This window comes from Lithobates pipiens, unplaced genomic scaffold (genome assembly GCF_037356315.1).
Source record: "Lithobates pipiens isolate NorthernLeopardFrog02 unplaced genomic scaffold, aLitPip1_a1.2 Scaffold_8, whole genome shotgun sequence".
NCBI lineage: Eukaryota > Metazoa > Chordata > Amphibia > Anura > Ranidae > Lithobates > Lithobates pipiens.
In genome coordinates, this window is record NW_027507903.1 from 182,468,228 (window position 1) to 182,485,805 (window position 17,578).

General features: G+C 40.6%; 1 protein-coding gene across 3 annotated transcripts in view; it reads left to right on the forward strand.

The window, feature by feature from the left end:
- CPNE8 (copine 8) overlaps positions 1-17,578 on the forward strand; it is a 349,055-nt gene that overhangs the window by 297,537 nt on the left and 33,940 nt on the right. For 2 of the 3 annotated variants that reach the window (XM_077471338.1, XM_077471339.1), the window contains one exon: positions 16,815-16,861. In XM_077471338.1, coding sequence (XP_077327464.1) covers positions 16,815-16,861 — 47 coding nt within the window. Of the gene's footprint in view, positions 1-9,558; positions 9,580-16,814; positions 16,862-17,578 lie in introns of those variants that run through there. The other variant, XM_077471340.1, reaches the window with a different exon arrangement.

A 17,578-nucleotide genomic window follows, 5' to 3' on the forward strand; every position in this document is an offset into this window, starting at 1 on the left:
GAGGTTTGTTAGAGAATCTTAGTGAGAAAATAGCATCATGAAGGCCAAGGAACACACCAGACAGGTCAGGGATAAAGTTGTGGAGAAGTTCAAAGCAGGATTAGGTTATAAAAAAATATCCCAAGCTTTGAACATCTCACAGAGCACTGTGCAATCCATCATCTGAACATGGAAAGAGTATGGCACAACTGCAAACCTACCAAGACATGGCCGTCCACCTAAACTGACAGGCCAGACAAGGAGAGTATTAATCAGAGAAGCAGCCAAGAGCCCCTGGAGGAGTTGCAGAGATCCACAGCTCAGGTGGGAGACTCTGTCCACAGGACAACTATTAGTGGTGCACTCCGTACATCTGGCCTTTATGGAAGAAGGTGCTCTGGTCAGATGAGACTAAAATGTATTTTTTGGCCTAAAAGCAAAATGCAATGTGTGGGGAAAAACTAACACTGCACATCAACTTGAACACACTATCCCCACCGTGAAACTTGGTGGTGGCAGCATCATGTTGTGGGGATGCTTTTTTTCAGCAGGGACAGGGAAGCTGGTCAGAGTTGATGGGAAGATGGATGGAGCCAAATGCAGGGCAATCTTAGAAGGAAACCTGTTGACGTCTGAAATAGACTTGAGACTGGGGCAGAAGTTCACCTTCCAGCAGGACAACAACCCTAAACATACAGCCAGAGCTACAATGGAATGGCTTAGATCAAAGCATATTAATGTGTTAGAATGGCTCAGTCAAAGTCCAGACCGAAATCCAATTGAGAATCTGTGGCAAGCTTTGAAAATTGCTGTTCACAAGCGCTCTCCATCCAATCTGACAGATCTTGAACCATTTTCCATAGAAGAATGGGCAAAATTATCTCTCTCTAGGTATGCAAAGCTGGTAGAGACATCCCCAAAACGACTTGCAGCTGTAATTGCAGCGAAAGGTGATTCTACAAAGTATTGATTCAGGAGGGGCCATATACAAATGCACACCACAATTTTCACATATTTAAAAAATGTTGAAAACTTTGTGTTAATCTATCACATAAAATCCCAATATAATACATTTACGTTTCTGGTTGTAACAGCAAACACCCCCCCCCCCCCCAAAAAAAGGCAAAGATACGATAGGAAGGTGTAGCAAGGAGGTCAGTGTTTGCTTTGTAGTCTCCTCCCATCAGCGTGTCAGCACATTTGCATACAAAATATTTGGTTGGTTCCCATTTTTACTCCACTGCTCCTAGTCGGAGCATGACTGTTTAGGGGACAGCAAGAGGCTGATGAAATTAAATTCAGGTTCTTTAACCACTTAAGCCCTGGACCATTTGGCTGGCCAAAGACCAGAGTGTTTTTTGCGATTCAGTACTGCATCACTTTAACTGACAATTGCGTGGCCGTGCAACGTGGCTCCCAAACAATATTTATGTCCTTTTTTTCCCACAAATAGAGCTTTCTTTTGATGGTATTTGATCACCTCTGCGTTTTTTATTTTTTGCGCTATAAACAAAAAAAAGAGCGTCAATTTTGAAAAAAAGCAATATTTTTTACTTTTTGCTATAATAAATATTCCCCAAAAATATATTAAAAAAATATTTTTTTCCTTAGTTTAGGCCGATATGTATTCTTCTACATATTTTTGGTAAAAAAAAATCGCAATAAGTGGTTATTGATTGGTTTGCACAAAAGTTATAGTGTCTACAAAATAGGGGATAGTTTAATGGCATTTTTATTAATTTTTTTTTACTAGTAATGGTGACAATCAGCGATTTTTATCGTGACTGAGCCATTATGGTGGACAGATCAGACACTTCTGGCGCTATTTTGGGACCATTCACATTTATACAACGATCAGTGCGATTAAAAATGCATTGATTACTGTGTAAATGTGACTGACAGTGAAGGGGTTAATCACTAGGGGGCACTGCAGGGGTTGTATGTCCTAGGGAAATATTCTAACTGTGGGGGGGATGGGCTACGTGTGACATGACACTGATCACCACTCCCGCTCACAGGGAGCTGTAATCAGTGTCAGTGTCACTAGGCAGAACGGGGAAATGCTTGTTTACATCAGCATTTTCCCATTCTTCCTCTCATTGAGATGATCGCGGGTATCCCCATGGACATCGAGTCACACTCAAAGAGCTTGTGGCAGGGTCGCGCGTGCGGTGGTGCACACGCGACCACTTGGCGGCAAAGTTAAAGGGACGTACCTGTAGGCCCATTTGCCTGTCCATTCTGCCAACGTAAATGTCATTGGGAGCAGTGATCGCTGTCATGTGAGTTGAAGCCCATCGTCCCCACAGTTAGAATCACTCCCTAGGACACACTTAACCCCTTTATCACTTCCTTTTATTTAACCCCTTCCCTGCCAGTCTCATTTACACAGTAATCGGTGCATTTTTATAGCACTGGTCGCTGTATAAATGACAATGGTCCCAAAATCGTGTCAAAAGTGTCCGATGTGTCTGCTATAATGTCGTAGTCACGATAAAAATCGCAGATCGCCACCATTACTAATAAAAAATAATAATAAAAATGCCATAAAACTATCCCCTATTTTGTAGACACTTTAACTTTTGCGCAAACCAATTAATAAACGCTTATTGTGATTTCGATTTTTTTTTTACCAAAAATATGTAGAAGAATATGTATCAGCCTAAACTGAGGGAATTTTTTTATATATATATATTTTTAGGGCATATTTATTATAGCAAAAAGTAAAAAATATTGTTTTTTTTTTTTTTGTTTTTTTTTTACAAAATTGATGCTCTTTTTTTGTTTGTAGCGGAAAAAAAAACTGCAGGGGTGATCAAATACCACCAAAAAAGAGCTCTATTTGTGGTGAAAAAAAGGACATCAATTTTGTTTGGGTGCCACGTCGCACGACTGCGCAATTGTCAGTTAAAGCTATGCAGTGCCGAAACGCAAAAAAGGGCTCTGGTCAGGAAAGAGGTAAAATCTTCCGGGGCTGAAGCGGTTAATATCATGGTGAAGTGCCTTCGTTAGGTCGCTGTAACTTTAAGCCTTTGCACTTTTACTGTGTTTCTAATTTTCTCTCTAAAATTGTTGATGTATCTTTGTTTTATTTTTGTCACTGCTGGTCAAATGTCATTTGAACTAACAAAAATCTTTGTAGAAGAAGGGTTTGTACATATATTTTGGTATGAAACTGCGGCAAAACTACACTATCTTTTGTGTTTAAATTATTGTTATTAACAGACAGTTAATAGTCAAACTTTTAATACTGCACTTACTGGTACAAATATGGTACAAATATTTAGCCTTTTTATTCTGTACAGTACATTTCATATAGATCAAATAAAACCCTTTTACCTTGCCGCTGTATTACATATGGCAGATTTTTGGTATAAATAGACCTTTTCAGTGTTGGAAAGATATACCTGAACAATGCACTTCAAATACCACATCGATATTATAGGTCACACAAAATAATGGTGTGAGCAATAAAACTTGCCACAGAAGGGAATTCTGAGACAGTTGAGGTGTTGGGAATTCTATAATATGTTTGAATAAGGGAAAGCAGCAGAGGTGATAATAATTTGTCACAGCAATTTGTCACAGGTCTAATACTTTGTTCTTTTATAGTAACTTCCATTTGTTATTGGGTTTTGAAGCTCAGACAAATACATACGCTGTCATCACTCTCCTTCTGAAAATGCTGTTGCCTGGCTGTAGTGTTGATCCAATGGCTTATATGCAAATCTGGAGTAACCCATGACATGCATGTAAAATAGCTATTGAAATCAGAATCAGTCAGTGCTCCCTGTTTGTATAATTATGGCTTTGTTTTGAGCAAAGTGGGTAGAACTTAAAAGCTTTGTTCACCTTTACATAAAAAATAATAAATGCACATCTTTTTGCAGGTAAAAAATTGCAATTATTATTTTTTAGAACAGGAGCCCGGAAAGCATTTCCCCGCCATCAGCAAATGGTGGGTGCAATGTCAGGCTCCTGCACACACTGCCTGTTGCCTGTAGCTCTGTACAGGCTGTCATTCCAGAGATGTAGGCAGTGTGAATGAACTACAGGTGTGTTGATCAACAGCTCAATCAAACTACTTGTACTTGTGGTTTTCTCATTCACAGGAAATTGTGAATGTATGGTGTGGTTGCATGGGCAGAGCCCCGCACAGCCATGCTACTTTTAAAAAGTGACAGCGGGCACAGGGAGAGAAACCACCTTCCCGCTGTCACAGGGAGTGAGAGGGGGGGGATTATCAAAGGGAAAAGATGCAGGAGATAAAACATGTTACAGGTTCCACCTAAAAACAGGTGGAACATGTAACATTCCAATGGTGAACTTATCCTTAAGGCCTCATGCACACGGACGTTTTTACAGCCACTTTTTTGAGCTTTTTTTGCAGCTTAAAAACGGCTGTCCATGTTAGTCTATGGCTTCATGCCCACCTAGGCGTTTTTGAGCTGCAAATGGCATAGGCGTTTTTAAGCTGTAAAAAAAACCCAGGACCAGTGCGTTCCGTGGCGTGGAGCTAGAGCTGTAAAAACGCGAATCGCGGGAAAACGCGCAAAAACGCGCATAAACGCGCAACATATTTTCTTTGTTTTCTGAGTGCTATAGCCAAGAGATGTGTTTCTTAAAAAACGCTACTTAACGCTAACGCTAAAAAACGCGCAAAAACGCCAATGCAAAACGCGGTAAAAATCATGTTTTTAACCACGATTTTTCCAGGTATTGGAGCTAGCTTTGCAGCCAGTTTTTTAAAACGTCCGTGTGCATGAGCACTTAAGGCTGAACTCCAGGCAGATAAGGAACACAAATTAGTGCAATTATTTACGCATTACAAATATATATTTTAATGTAACTGGGGTTCATATCATAGTATGTCTTCATATTAGACTCCTGTAATCCCTGTACATTAACATGTGGACTAGATAATGGAGGACCAACACAGGGCACAGTTAGGCTTTGATGAATGCATTGACATGCACCAACCTAGGGTAGTGGTGTTCTTAACCAAGCTGTTTTTCCTGCTGTAGGGGAATCTGGCAGGGGTGCTTTGCTCACAAGAATAGCTGCACAGAATTATTATTTTGAACGAGTCAAGCATTACTACACACTTATTCTCTATTTGTGATGCTCATGACAACATCCCTGCACTATAGATGGGTTAGTAGATGTCTACCATCCTATTTCTCAAATTAATCTTCCCTCTCTCCGGAGCTACCTTGGAAACATTAATCCAGGATAGCCTTTGTGAACACTTGGATAGACAGCATCTTTGATGCCTGGGTACAGGCGGTGGTTTCTATGGACTGCAAACTACCATTCCACTTCCAACCCCCTGCCCACTCATGTCTTACAACCATCCAATATCACAGAGCAGATGAAAAGATCACGGCTGATTACGATGTAAATAGGAAGAGCCATTGATCGGCTTTTCCTCACGCGTGTCTGACAGACGCGAGTAGAGGGGATCTGATGGTTTATCAGCGCAGTCCCCCCCTCAGATGATCACACTGGACCACCTGGGACGCCACTAGGACCACCAGGGAAGGGGGCAACATGTGGATGGCCAGGTATGTACCCCATGGCCATCCACATGTTAAAATGAATGCCCAATCTGTGCAAATCAGTGCCCACAAATGTGCACTGATTGGCACCAGTATGTACTAAAAGACAACAGTGATGCCCAGCTATGCCACCCATCAGTGTCATCAGTGCCACCCATTAGTGTCATCAGTGCCACGCATCGGTGCCCATCAATGCCACCTATAAGTACCCATCAGTGCCGCCTATGAGTGCCCATCAGTGCTGCATATGAGTGCCCATCAGTGCCGCCTATCAGTGTCACCTCATTGGTGTCCATCAGTGCTGCCATTTCAGTGCCCGTCTGTGCAGCCATATACAGTGCCTTGCGAAAGTATTCGGCCCCCTTGAACTTTTCAACCTTTTGCCACATTTCAGGCTTCAAACATAAAGATATAAAAATTTTATTTTTTGTGAAGAATCACCAACAAGTGGGACACAATTGTGAAGTGGAACGAAATCTATTGGATTTTTGAAACTTTTTTAACTAATAAAAAAATGAAAAGTGGGGCGTGCAAAGTTATTCGGCCCCCTTGCGTTAATACTTTGTAGAGCCACCTTTTGCTGCGATTACAGCTGCAAGTTGCTTGGGGTATGTCTCTATCAGTTTTGCACATCGAGAGACTGAAATTCTTGCCCATTCTTCCTTGCAAAACAGCTCGAGCTCAGTGAGGTTGGATGGAGAGCGTTTGTGAACAGCAGTTTTCAGCTCTTTCCACAGATTCTCGATTGGATTCAGGTCTGGACTTTGACTTGGCCATTCTAACACCTGGATACGTTTATTTGTGAACCATTCCTTTGTAGATTTTGCTGTATATTTGGGATCATTGTCTTGTTGGAAGATAAATCTCTGTCCCAGTTTCAGGTCTTTTGCAGACTCCAACAGGTTTTCATCCAGAATGGTCCTGTATTTGGCTGCATCCATCTTCCCCTCAATTTTAACCATCTTCCCTGTCCCTGCTGTAGAAAAGCAGGCCCAAACCATGATTCTGCCACCACGATGTTTGACAGTGGGGATGGTGTGTTGAGGGTGATGAGCTGTGTTGCTTTTACACCAAACATATCGTTTTGCATTGTGGGCAAAAAATTCGATTTTGTTTTCATCTGACCAGAGCACCTTCTTCCACATGTTTGATGTGTCTCCCAGGTGGCTTGTGGCAAACTTTAGACAAGACTTTTTATGGATATCTTTGAGAAATGGCTTTCTTCTTGCCACTCTTCCATAAAGGCCAGATTTGTGCAGTGTACGACTGATTGTTGTCCTATGGACAGACTGTCCCACCTCAGCTGTAGTTCTCTGCACTTCATCTAGAGTGATCATGGGCCTCTTGGCTGCATCTCTGATCAGTCTTCTCCTTGTCTGAGCTGAAAGTTTAGAGGGACGGCCAGGTCTTGGTAGATTTGCAGTGGTCTGATACTCCTTCCATTTCAAAATGATCTCTTGCACAGTGCTCCTTGGGATGTTTAAAGCTTGGGAAATCTTTTTGTATCCAAATCTGGATTTAAACTTCTCCACAACAGTATTACGGACCTGCCTGGTGTGTTCCTTGGTCTTCATGATGCTCTCTGCGCTTTCAACAGAACCCTGAGACTATCACAGAGCAGGTGCATTTATACAGAGACTTGATTACACACAGGTGGATTCTATTTATCACCATCAGTCATTTAGGACAACATTGGATCATTGCTGAACTTCTGGAGTGAGTTTGCTGCACTGAAAGTAAAGGGGCCGAATAATTTTGCACGCACCACTTTTCAGTTTTTTATTTGCTAAAAAATATCCAATAGATTTCGTTCCACTTCACAATTGTGTCCCACTTGTTGGTGATTCTTCACAAAAAATAAAAATTGTATATCTTTATGTTTGAAGTCTGAAATGTGGCAAAAGGTGCCCATCATTGAAGGAGAAAACTTACTTATTTAAAAGAAACAAAGAAAAAAAAATCGGTCTTTTTCTATTTGCTGCTCAAAAAAAAAAAATTGCAGAGGTGATCAAATACCACCAAAAGATAGCTCTATTTGTGGGAACAAAATTATAAAAAAAAATGTGGGTACAAACGTACCCAAAACAGGTACATGACCGCACAATTGTCATTCAAAATGCAACAGCGCGGAAAGCTGAAAATTGACTTGGGCCGGAAGGTGTCAAAGTGCCTGGTATTGAAGTGGTTAAGTAACTTAAAGAGGTTTAAAGGTTCATTTTTTTTAAAATAACAAACATGTTATACTTACCTCCTCTGTGCAAGGGTTTTGAACAGAGGGGTCCTGATCCTCCTCTTCTGGGGTCCCCCAGCAGTGCTCCTGGCTCCTCCTATTCTTGAGTGTCCCCACAGAGATGTGCATTCCCTGGGGGGACTCATGCAGGCACACTTCTGAGTCCTGCTGCTGCCTCCATTGGCACAGACAGCAGGACTCAACCCCGCCCCACTCCCGTGTCACTGGCTTTGATTGACAGCAGCGGGAGCCAGTGCTTCTGCTGCTAGCAATCCAGCCAATGAGGACCCAAGACAGCAGCTGCAACTGCTCTGCTCGTCCCCGTCACTGGAACGATCGGGTTCAGATAAGTAAAAGGGGAACTCTAGGGGGCACTGTACTACAAAAGCTTTTTCACCTTAATGAATAGAATACGGGGCACTTTCACCCCCTTCATGCCCAGGCTAATTTTCAGCTTTCATCACTGTTGCACTTTAATTGACAATTGCACGGTCATACAACACTATACCCAAAATTTAATTTTTGTTATATTCTTCACAAAATAGAGCTTTCTTGGTGATATTTAATCAGCCCTGGGTTAAATTTTTGCTAAATAAATGAAAAAATACTGAAAAGTTTGAAAAAAAAAAGGATGTTTTTCTTCCTTTCTTTATTTGCAAAATTGTATTTTTTCATAATTTTAGGCCAAAATTTATTCTGCTTAATTTTTTGGTGAAAATAACCCAAACCAGTGTTTATTATTTAGTATGTAGGAAAGTTATAGAGTCCACAAACTATGGTATATATATCAATAAAAAAACATAATCTAATTTTTAGAGGCCCAAAAACACTAGGACAGTATAAATATCCCCCAAATTACCCTTTTTTGGAAAGTAGGCAGTCCAAAGTATTTAGTAAAAGGCATGGTGAGTTTTTTTTAAAGTAATTATTTTGGCACAATTTTGGGGAAAATTAAGAAATTAAAAAAAAAGTCACTTTTTTTTTTTTACATACTGTCATCAGTGCAGTGCAGTATCATATAACTGTGGTTGTGATCAGGAACACTAGCGACAGTATGTAAAAAAAAAAAATAATAATTTTTCTTTTATCTTATTTTTGTTTTCTTCTATGTTTCTTTTATGTTACATTTTTTTGGAATAGTCTATTCACACTGAGTTGACTGCACTTGGACAACAAATGACAGTGTCTGAAATTGCAATATCTGAGGTTGCTCATACACAAGAAGATCATGCTGCACTATGGAATCGGCATCCTCTGCTAACCTTTTTCGCCTTCTTCAACACCAACTCCATATTGAAGACTGCAAAAATCGTAGTCGCAGAAATAATATCAACTTAAAAGGGATCTCACAGGATATCTTAGGTGTTAACTTAAAACCAAAAGTGACTGATATCCTCAATCAGGTTCTGAGCAGGGAATCTGCTTCTAATATTGAATTAGATAGAGTACATCGAGTGGGGGGGAAGGATCGTGCTAGCTGCCCTAGGGATGTACCATGTCGAGTGTATTATTATACGTTAAAGGAAGAAATTATACGTAAGGCTTGGAGTCATGGCCCCATTGATTAAGAAAATTCTACTATCCATCTTTTCCCAGATCTTTCTCAGAATACCCTTTATATGCAAAGAACGTTCCATCTCTTACTAGACATGTGACGCATGGATCTGAGATGTTTGTCCTTTCTGATCCGGATCAACGTTGTTTGATTTTCTTGAGCAAGATCATATTTTTATTCCAAATTGGCTTGACCCTGCTGAGGAGCATCGCCAGCCAGGTTCAACAACGAGGAAGTACTAGATCTCGACCTGGGCTGTAAGATACTAATTAAGGGTCCAGTTAGTCAGAATTAAGTCCAGAATTTTTTGACACATGAATAAAGACTTTTTAAATGGACCACCCCCCCTTTTTTTTTCCTCCCCTGTCATTATGATTTACTTTGAGATTAATATGGGGTTCTGATATTAATTTATTTTTAGGGGGGGAGGAAATCAAGAGAGGAAAAAACATTTTTTAATAAATGATCTCTCTTAAATTTTGCATTATGTACATCCCCCTTCTTTTTTTTTTTTTTTTCATACGTTGGTTGGTCATCCCTCCTCTTGTGGAGGAGGCAGTGCTGGGCTAGCGGCGGGCTTCCTCCTGGGTGCGATATTTGTAGATATCTTCACACATTCATGCCACTGGGTGTCTCCTAAATGAGAATTTGAAGGCATCTGTACCCTTGCATGTTTTTAAAGACAACTACTAGAATGTTGACTACACCATTATAATATATAAATATAGTTTCTTCTTGCTTATACCCCTGAAGGCAACTTAGTACTCTGAAAGCGTCGGGTGCAAGAAATCACAAACTGTATTGTACATTTATGCATATGATGACGATGTATACATTTTAGATGTGTTTAAACATTCCATGTTTTTATATATTTTTTCTATACATTTCACAAATACATTTTTTGAAACTACTAATATACCTTACTAAAATCCTTTGAAACATTATTGTGCCTTAAAAGTCCACCACACAGGGGATTCTTCTATTTTCTCTATTAATACTGGATGTGGCACTACCCACTGCTCAACATCACTGGCCCAACAATTTCTTCTGACAGTTTTACATTGTATTTCCGTGTTGAGCTCCTAAACATTGCTTACACACACTGTTCATAAGCACCAGAATATAGTAATAGTGGGTAACTGTGATGAAGACATTAGATTGTAAGCTCTTTTAGTGCAAAAATGATGAGAATGGCTCAGTGTTCTTTTTAACCACTTGACCTTCAGAAGGTTTTACTCCTTTCATGACCAGGGCATTTTTTGCTATTCAGCTACTTTAACTAGCATTTGCTTGGTCATGTAACACTGTACCCAAATGAAATGTATCATTTTTTCACACAAATAGAGCTTTCTTTTGGTGATATTTGATCACCACTGTTTTTTTTAAATATATAAATGAAAAAAAATTGAAAATGGATTCTGTTACATGTCTTTGGTTTAAAAAAAATCACAATAAGTGTATAGTAATTGGTTTGTGTAAATGTTATAGCACCTACAAACTATGGTGTATATATACTGAAATTTATGCTACTATAGACGCCATACTAGTAATGGCAGTGATCAGTGACTTAAATTGTGACTGTGAAAGTGTGGTGGACTGTCTGGTGTTAACTGACACTGGCTGGGAGGTACTCTAACTCACATTGACATCGCTAATGACTAACACAGTGATTAGTAATAATACGCTGTACTAATGACACTAATGGGTTATAGGGGTGATCAGAAGGGCAATCAAGGGGTTAACGGTGTGCCTACCAAGTGTATGTGTGTTTCTTTAATTAACAAGATCTTGCTGTCTTTTCTCCTTAAACTCAAGCTAATTTCAAGGAGAAGAAACAGCCAGATCGCTGTTCCGTGTTCAGTGTGTTTGTAAACTGTGCTGTGATTGGCCACAGCCGATCAGCATGCATACAGCCAAAATCATTGGCTTTAACCTGCTGATAAACTTGTGCAATGTTCAATCGAGGCATAGATCAGCAGAGGGCATGTGCTCTCATGTGGTTGAAAACCAGGAAGTGGATCGCAGTGTACCTATATGTTACTGTGCCTGGTTGTGCCACCCACTAGCAGCAAATGTACTGTTAGCGGATGGCAAGTGGTTAAAGCTGCAGAATAAGTCAGAACTATTGAAATGTAAAATAATCACAGTTTGTACCAAAAGCAAATAAAAGGAATGCCAGACTAAGTCCAGTGATAAAAACACTTGGATTTATTGTAAACATAATGAATTGGCAACTCACATTTAGTGAATCAATGTACGCATGTAAATTACTTCATTGCCAGGCTCAGAATTTTCCAGGTGTGGTAGCAGTTCAGTGTCCCATCACAAGTGGTATTGGCTGTGGTAGCCAGAGCTGTGGAAAGTGGCCGGCCACAGAAAACCAGCGTGGAATGCAGATGGAGTTGAGCCGAAACTGACCTCACAGTGGATGGTGGATGGTAACGTGTTTTGATACTCCCTGTTTTTTAGTCAGACCTAATTGGATGGACTACATGGCATTGTAATATACCCTACACAACCAGGGGCAGGATCGAGAAATACCAGCAAACTTAAAGATCCCCTGTCACTCAGCCTGCTTCCACCCCAGGGAACTTCTAAGCCAGACCGTGGAGTATTTTACATGCCTACTTTGATTCACTAAATGTGAGTTGCCAATTCATTGTGTTTTTATCGCTGCACTTAATCTGGCACCCCTTCTGTTTTCTTTTGGTATCTACAGATTTGCTACACTCCAATGGTGCTGCCACAGGTGTTCTGATCCACCATTCTTCTACTCATTATGATCCCATATGGACTTTTATGATCTTGTACAGAGACTCTGGTTTCAATAGCCCTCCAGTGCCATTTACATTGTTTGTTAATCACAATTTGTGACAGTGGCAGGGATATCAGCATGTAAACTCATCTGCAACATAGACTAATATGACTGTTATTATGACTGACTCATTGTTCTCTGGACAGCACTGTGGAAGATGTCAGAGCTATATAAATGTATAATAATTATATGTGACTGTTGAAGGACATTAGGGAGTGTGAGCTCCTTTGGTGCAAAGAATGATGTGAATGGCTCAGTGTTCTCTGCACATCACCGTGGAAGATGTCAAAGTTGTATAAATGTATGATAATTATGTGTGGCAGTGGAGGGGCATTAGGGAATGTAAGCTCCTCTGGATCAGAAATGGATGTGACTGGAACAGTGTTCTCTGTACAGAACTGTGGAATATGTCAGAACTATAAAAATGTATAAATAGCACAGTTTGTAACTGTAGTGGGGGCATCAGAATTTTAAGTTCCTTTGGTGCAGAGACTGATAGGAATGGCTCATTTTTACTTGAATTGTTAAATAACGGAACAGGACTAGTTTATAGCATTCTGAACACTTTTTCCTACTTTATTCTTTCCAAAACAGTGTAAATACCATTAGCCTGCTGGAATTAGACAGTACTGGCAGCTCACTCTCTGATACCTCATATGTGTCTGCTCCTTCTCCCACTGATTATTTTACTCAGGAAAAGCAGCTGGGAGAAAGTGTAAAAATCTAATTTCATTAATGTGACTGTAACAGTTGGCTTTGTGCTGCTCTCCTGCAGGGAACCTTTGCCTAATGGGTGCCTGATGGGTGTGCAGCTCTCTCCTGTACAACAGGAATCCTAGCCTGCAGAGAAAATGTGACCAGCTATGTCTATAAAATGAAAAGTCAAGCAATGAAGAAGACCTAAGAGCTCACCCCCCAGGCCTGCCAACAGCTTAGCAATGTAGAGCACTAGCATTCCGTATGTGAGGGGACCTGCAGTTTTCAGTAGCTGGTGTTTAAGGCTCGTAGGGACTTGGAGGCCTAAGGCAAATACAAGGTTTGTCCACCTAAATGCGAATCATGCCAATAAGCAATGGTAGGACTACCATGGTTTACCTAGAAAGGGCAAAATCTAATACCCCGATAACTTCTACCAAGGGGTCACTTAGTAATGTGTATGAAAAACTTGGGATGGAGGATTCCACTATTTATAGTGTAGGGTAACGGCTTCTATAAATCTCTCCAGTAGCAATAAGACCAGACCACCTTTCCAGCCAGTAACATCTACACATAAGAATGCTCCTAACCACTAGCATTTAGAGAAATTATCAGCAGTACAAACCAGAAGGCCGGTTCACAACTGTTTTCGGAAAGGAATATAGTATCTGTTTCTGTTAGATTGTGCTGAATTTGGTGAAATGTATTTCACAGTGTCACACATGACCAGCCATCTTAGTTCTACTTTGTTGAATTGTGTGAAATTGATTCTAGCGAGATCTAATAGGTGTAGCTACTCTTAATTTCATTGTTAAGGGCTCCCAAGTGTGCATGCAGTGGCCTGTGGTATGCCATACATCACACTAGGTAATAGCTACTAGATAGCATTTATATACTAAATAAAGGAAAACAATACATTCTTTTGGGCTTAGCTTATATTGTTATGGCTTTTAAAATAGGTTAAAATGTGTTAATTAATATAACAAGAGTGCACACAACACAGCAACAGCTAAGAAACCTTCTGTAGCCTAAATGCTCCTTACAGATTGTTTGCTGATAAAATAGCTTATGATGTGACTTCTAGCCATAAAAATAGCATGGTGGATTATAGTTTCCAAGCAACACCCTGACCTCCGTAGTTGTTGAAAACACTTTAGCTTTTTAGCAGGATTTGTACATGATCAGATTTTTTAAATGTTCTGTGACCTTCACAGATACCACATGGGGTTTAATGACAACAGAGATCTGGAGGAGTTGGTTATATTAGATGAATAATGCACTAGATTTGCTGTAGTCTATGTGGTGTAGATATAGCTCACGTTCTCTAGAACCGCATTCCTATCTTTAGATACTTTCTCAAATGTCTAAGCTACAGTTATTTCCTCTGTAATCGCGTGTATTTGAACTCCCCCTGTGCCCTTCTGCTTTTAAAAATAGAAAAAGAACACCCCTTTTTTCTCAAAATGTTATCAGCTTGGGTAAAACATTAACTGTTTCCCTTTTAGAAAGAACACTTCACTTAGTTACTGTTCATTTATATTTAAACAGCAGCTTACGTGTGGGCCATAGGATAAGGCCACAGGTCAGCCTCTAACCAGTTGCGTTGCACATTCTTCATCAAACTGTTGCCATAAACCTGCTACATTTTCTGCTTATGATCACTGCCTTCCGTTTTCTTGGCATACTAAACTTGACACATGGGCCTAGAAAATGGGATTTAGAAAGTTCCAAAGAAACAAATACTTGAGTTGGGAAATTTAGGGTACTAGGTTAAAGAGATTGTAATGGTAAAATGTAAAAAAAAAAACCCCCAAAAAAAAACATGTCTATACTTACTTGCTCTGGAATTGCACAGAGTGGCTGTGAACCTCCTCATCTTCCCCTGCCAGCGCTCCTGGCCCCTCCTTTCTGTCAAGTGACTCCATGGGAAGCCACTTCCCATGTGGGCACTTGTGCATGCTTGCTCCTGAGCCCTGCTGCTGCATCCATTGACACTCTGCCCTGCCCCCCACTCCCTTGTCACTGGCTTTGATTGAAGCAGCGGGAACCCATGACTCTGGGTGCCCCAGCAAAGCCAGTGAGACCTGGAAGTGAGGGGAGAGAAGAGCTGCAGATGTGCACAGCGCTGGATCGAATGAGGGCTCAGGTAAGTAAAAGGGGCTTGGGGGAGATGCTAATGTATAAACATTTTTTACCTTAAGGGCTCTTTCACACATGTGGACCATTCAGGTCCACCTGTCATTTTTCCATGGGACCTGAACAGAGACGCACCATGCACCTCTATGGAGCGAGGGATGTCAATGGGGACATGTCCGCTGACATCAGATCTGCTAAATCCAGATGGATGAAAACCCTATTCTCCATCCATCTAGCGGATTGGATGAAAATGGACAAGTGGTCTATTTTCATCCTATTTCATCCGATACCCCATAGAGAACAGCAGGGCTCTGACTGGTCCGACCCTGCACAGTGGACAGAGCTGGGCCTGTCATCCATCGGCTCAGCTGGGATCAACGGAGCAATCCATGCTGAGCAAGTGGAGTCTGTCAAAATGAACAGTCCGTATGAAAGTGGCCTAATGCAAGGAATGCAGTAAGGTAAAAAATGTTTTAACCTTTAGAACCACTTGAAAGGACTGGGAGGCCATGGTCTGGTTTATATTAACACCCCAAAACCCTTCTATCTCTTCCAGCATAGATTTTCACTTTAAAGTGGAACTTCCACTGATCGGAACCCTCCCCCCCTCCAGTGTCACAATTGGCACCTTTCAGGGGGGAGGGGGTGCAGATACCTGTCAAAGACAGGTATTTACACCCACTTCCGGGCATAGACTCCCACGGGAGTCTATGCCTCTTCCTGTCCCTGCGCGCTGTCTGCTGGGACACACACGGGTCCCAGAGACAGCGCGGACAATTCCTATTGCGACTCGTGCATGCGCAGTAGGGAACCGGGAAGTGAAGCCGCAGCGCTTCACTTCCTGATTCCCTCACCTAGAATGGTGGCGGCAGCAGCCGAGAGCCGAGCGATCGATCGGCATCGACTGCCGGCATCGCTGGACCCCAGGACAGGCGAGTGTCCATTTATTAAAAGTCAGCAGCTGCAGTATTTGTAGCTGCTGGCTTTTAATATTTTTTTCCACAGTGCAGTCCCGCTTTAAAAAACATTTTTACAATGCCACTACATCTCTGTACAATGAGAGGTAAAGATGCAATCACTGAAATAAAGGCATACAATACAATACTTAGATGGAAGAAGGACTGCTGGTGATAGCTTACCATCTATCGAGATATAAAAGCTTTCTAAAAATTGATTTTTCAGGAAGTGTGCGCAGACTAAAATTTGACTCGTATAATAAAAGAATAGGTACAATATGATATGTTGGTAGGAGGGAGATCGTTTTGATCGCCCATACTTTTTTGTAGTTCTATATAAAATAAAGGCTAAGTTCACCTTTTTGGGGAAAAAAAATGAAATACACATATTTTTGCAGGAAAAAAGTTTTTTTTTTTTTCTGCAGAAGCCTGCAAAGCATTGAACCTGTGATCAGTGGTTCATGGGTGCAATGCCAGGATCCTGCAGAAAAGCCCTGCAGCTTTTAGCCCATATCCCCAATATTAGCTGACTGTTCACAAGCTGCAGGGCTTGTGAATGACTGTGGAAGCGATCGTCCGCACCCTCGCAGTTCATTGAGAACCACAAACCATCAGCCGCAATGGATGATGATACTTGTAGTTCTCTCATTCACAGATCACTGTGAATGAATGCCATGTCTGTGTAGGTATGCATATATGAGTAGTCACACAGGTCTAATTTTATGCTAGTAAATGACTGTATGAGTAAAGTTTCATGCATTTAAACATTTTCTTCAAAAGAAAGATAATAGCTGCTGCATGCGACTTATTATGACCTAATGCATGCTATTTATAATCTATGAAATGTATAACACGGCAGCGTAACACCTACATTATTTTTTATCTGTAGGACCCAAATTAATTTCACAGTCGCCATAGACTTCACCGCATCAAATGGTAAGAATGTGTATTATGCATGCTTTATTTTATGGCACTAAATTCCACAGTACAGTATATAAATATATGAGCTTCTATAAAATAATGCAAAGTGCACAACTTAGCTAAAGCAAAACTCTTCTAGAGTATGGAAATGTTTGAACCCTTGTTGGAAATTCAAAAAAAAGGCTGTATGGAGGTATGAAGTAAAGAGAAGTTCTCCAACAGAGAATAATAAGGCAATATATCTATTTTTTTTTATTGTAAATAAAGTGTTTGCAAAATGTTATACCTTTGTAAGATTTGTATTACTGCCTGCATTCCTATTGAAGAAATGTCTCTCACTTTGTGTGGTCACCACTGTGAGATTTTCCTTAACCTCTTGTGTTAGTGGGACATGAGGTGAGAGGAACTTCTACAACAGTCAACCAAAAGCAATAAAACTCCTTTTTTGCTGTCTGTGTTCCTATTGTGTGGTCACCAGGAAGTAATCCCTACAATAGAGAGATTGGAGTAATATCCTGATTGAGATTCTAACCCTTCCCTCCTCGAGAAAAACTGTGATTTTTATTATTTTTTTTGCTCTCTGTGTTGTGTTCCTACTGCTGACATTTCTCAACGTTTGTGCTTTTGATATAACATTATATTGTTTTCTTGCTATTTTTAATTAAAGTGTTACTAAACCCAGGACCCTGCATTCACTATATCTGGTCTCTCACAGTACATAGAACATGGAAA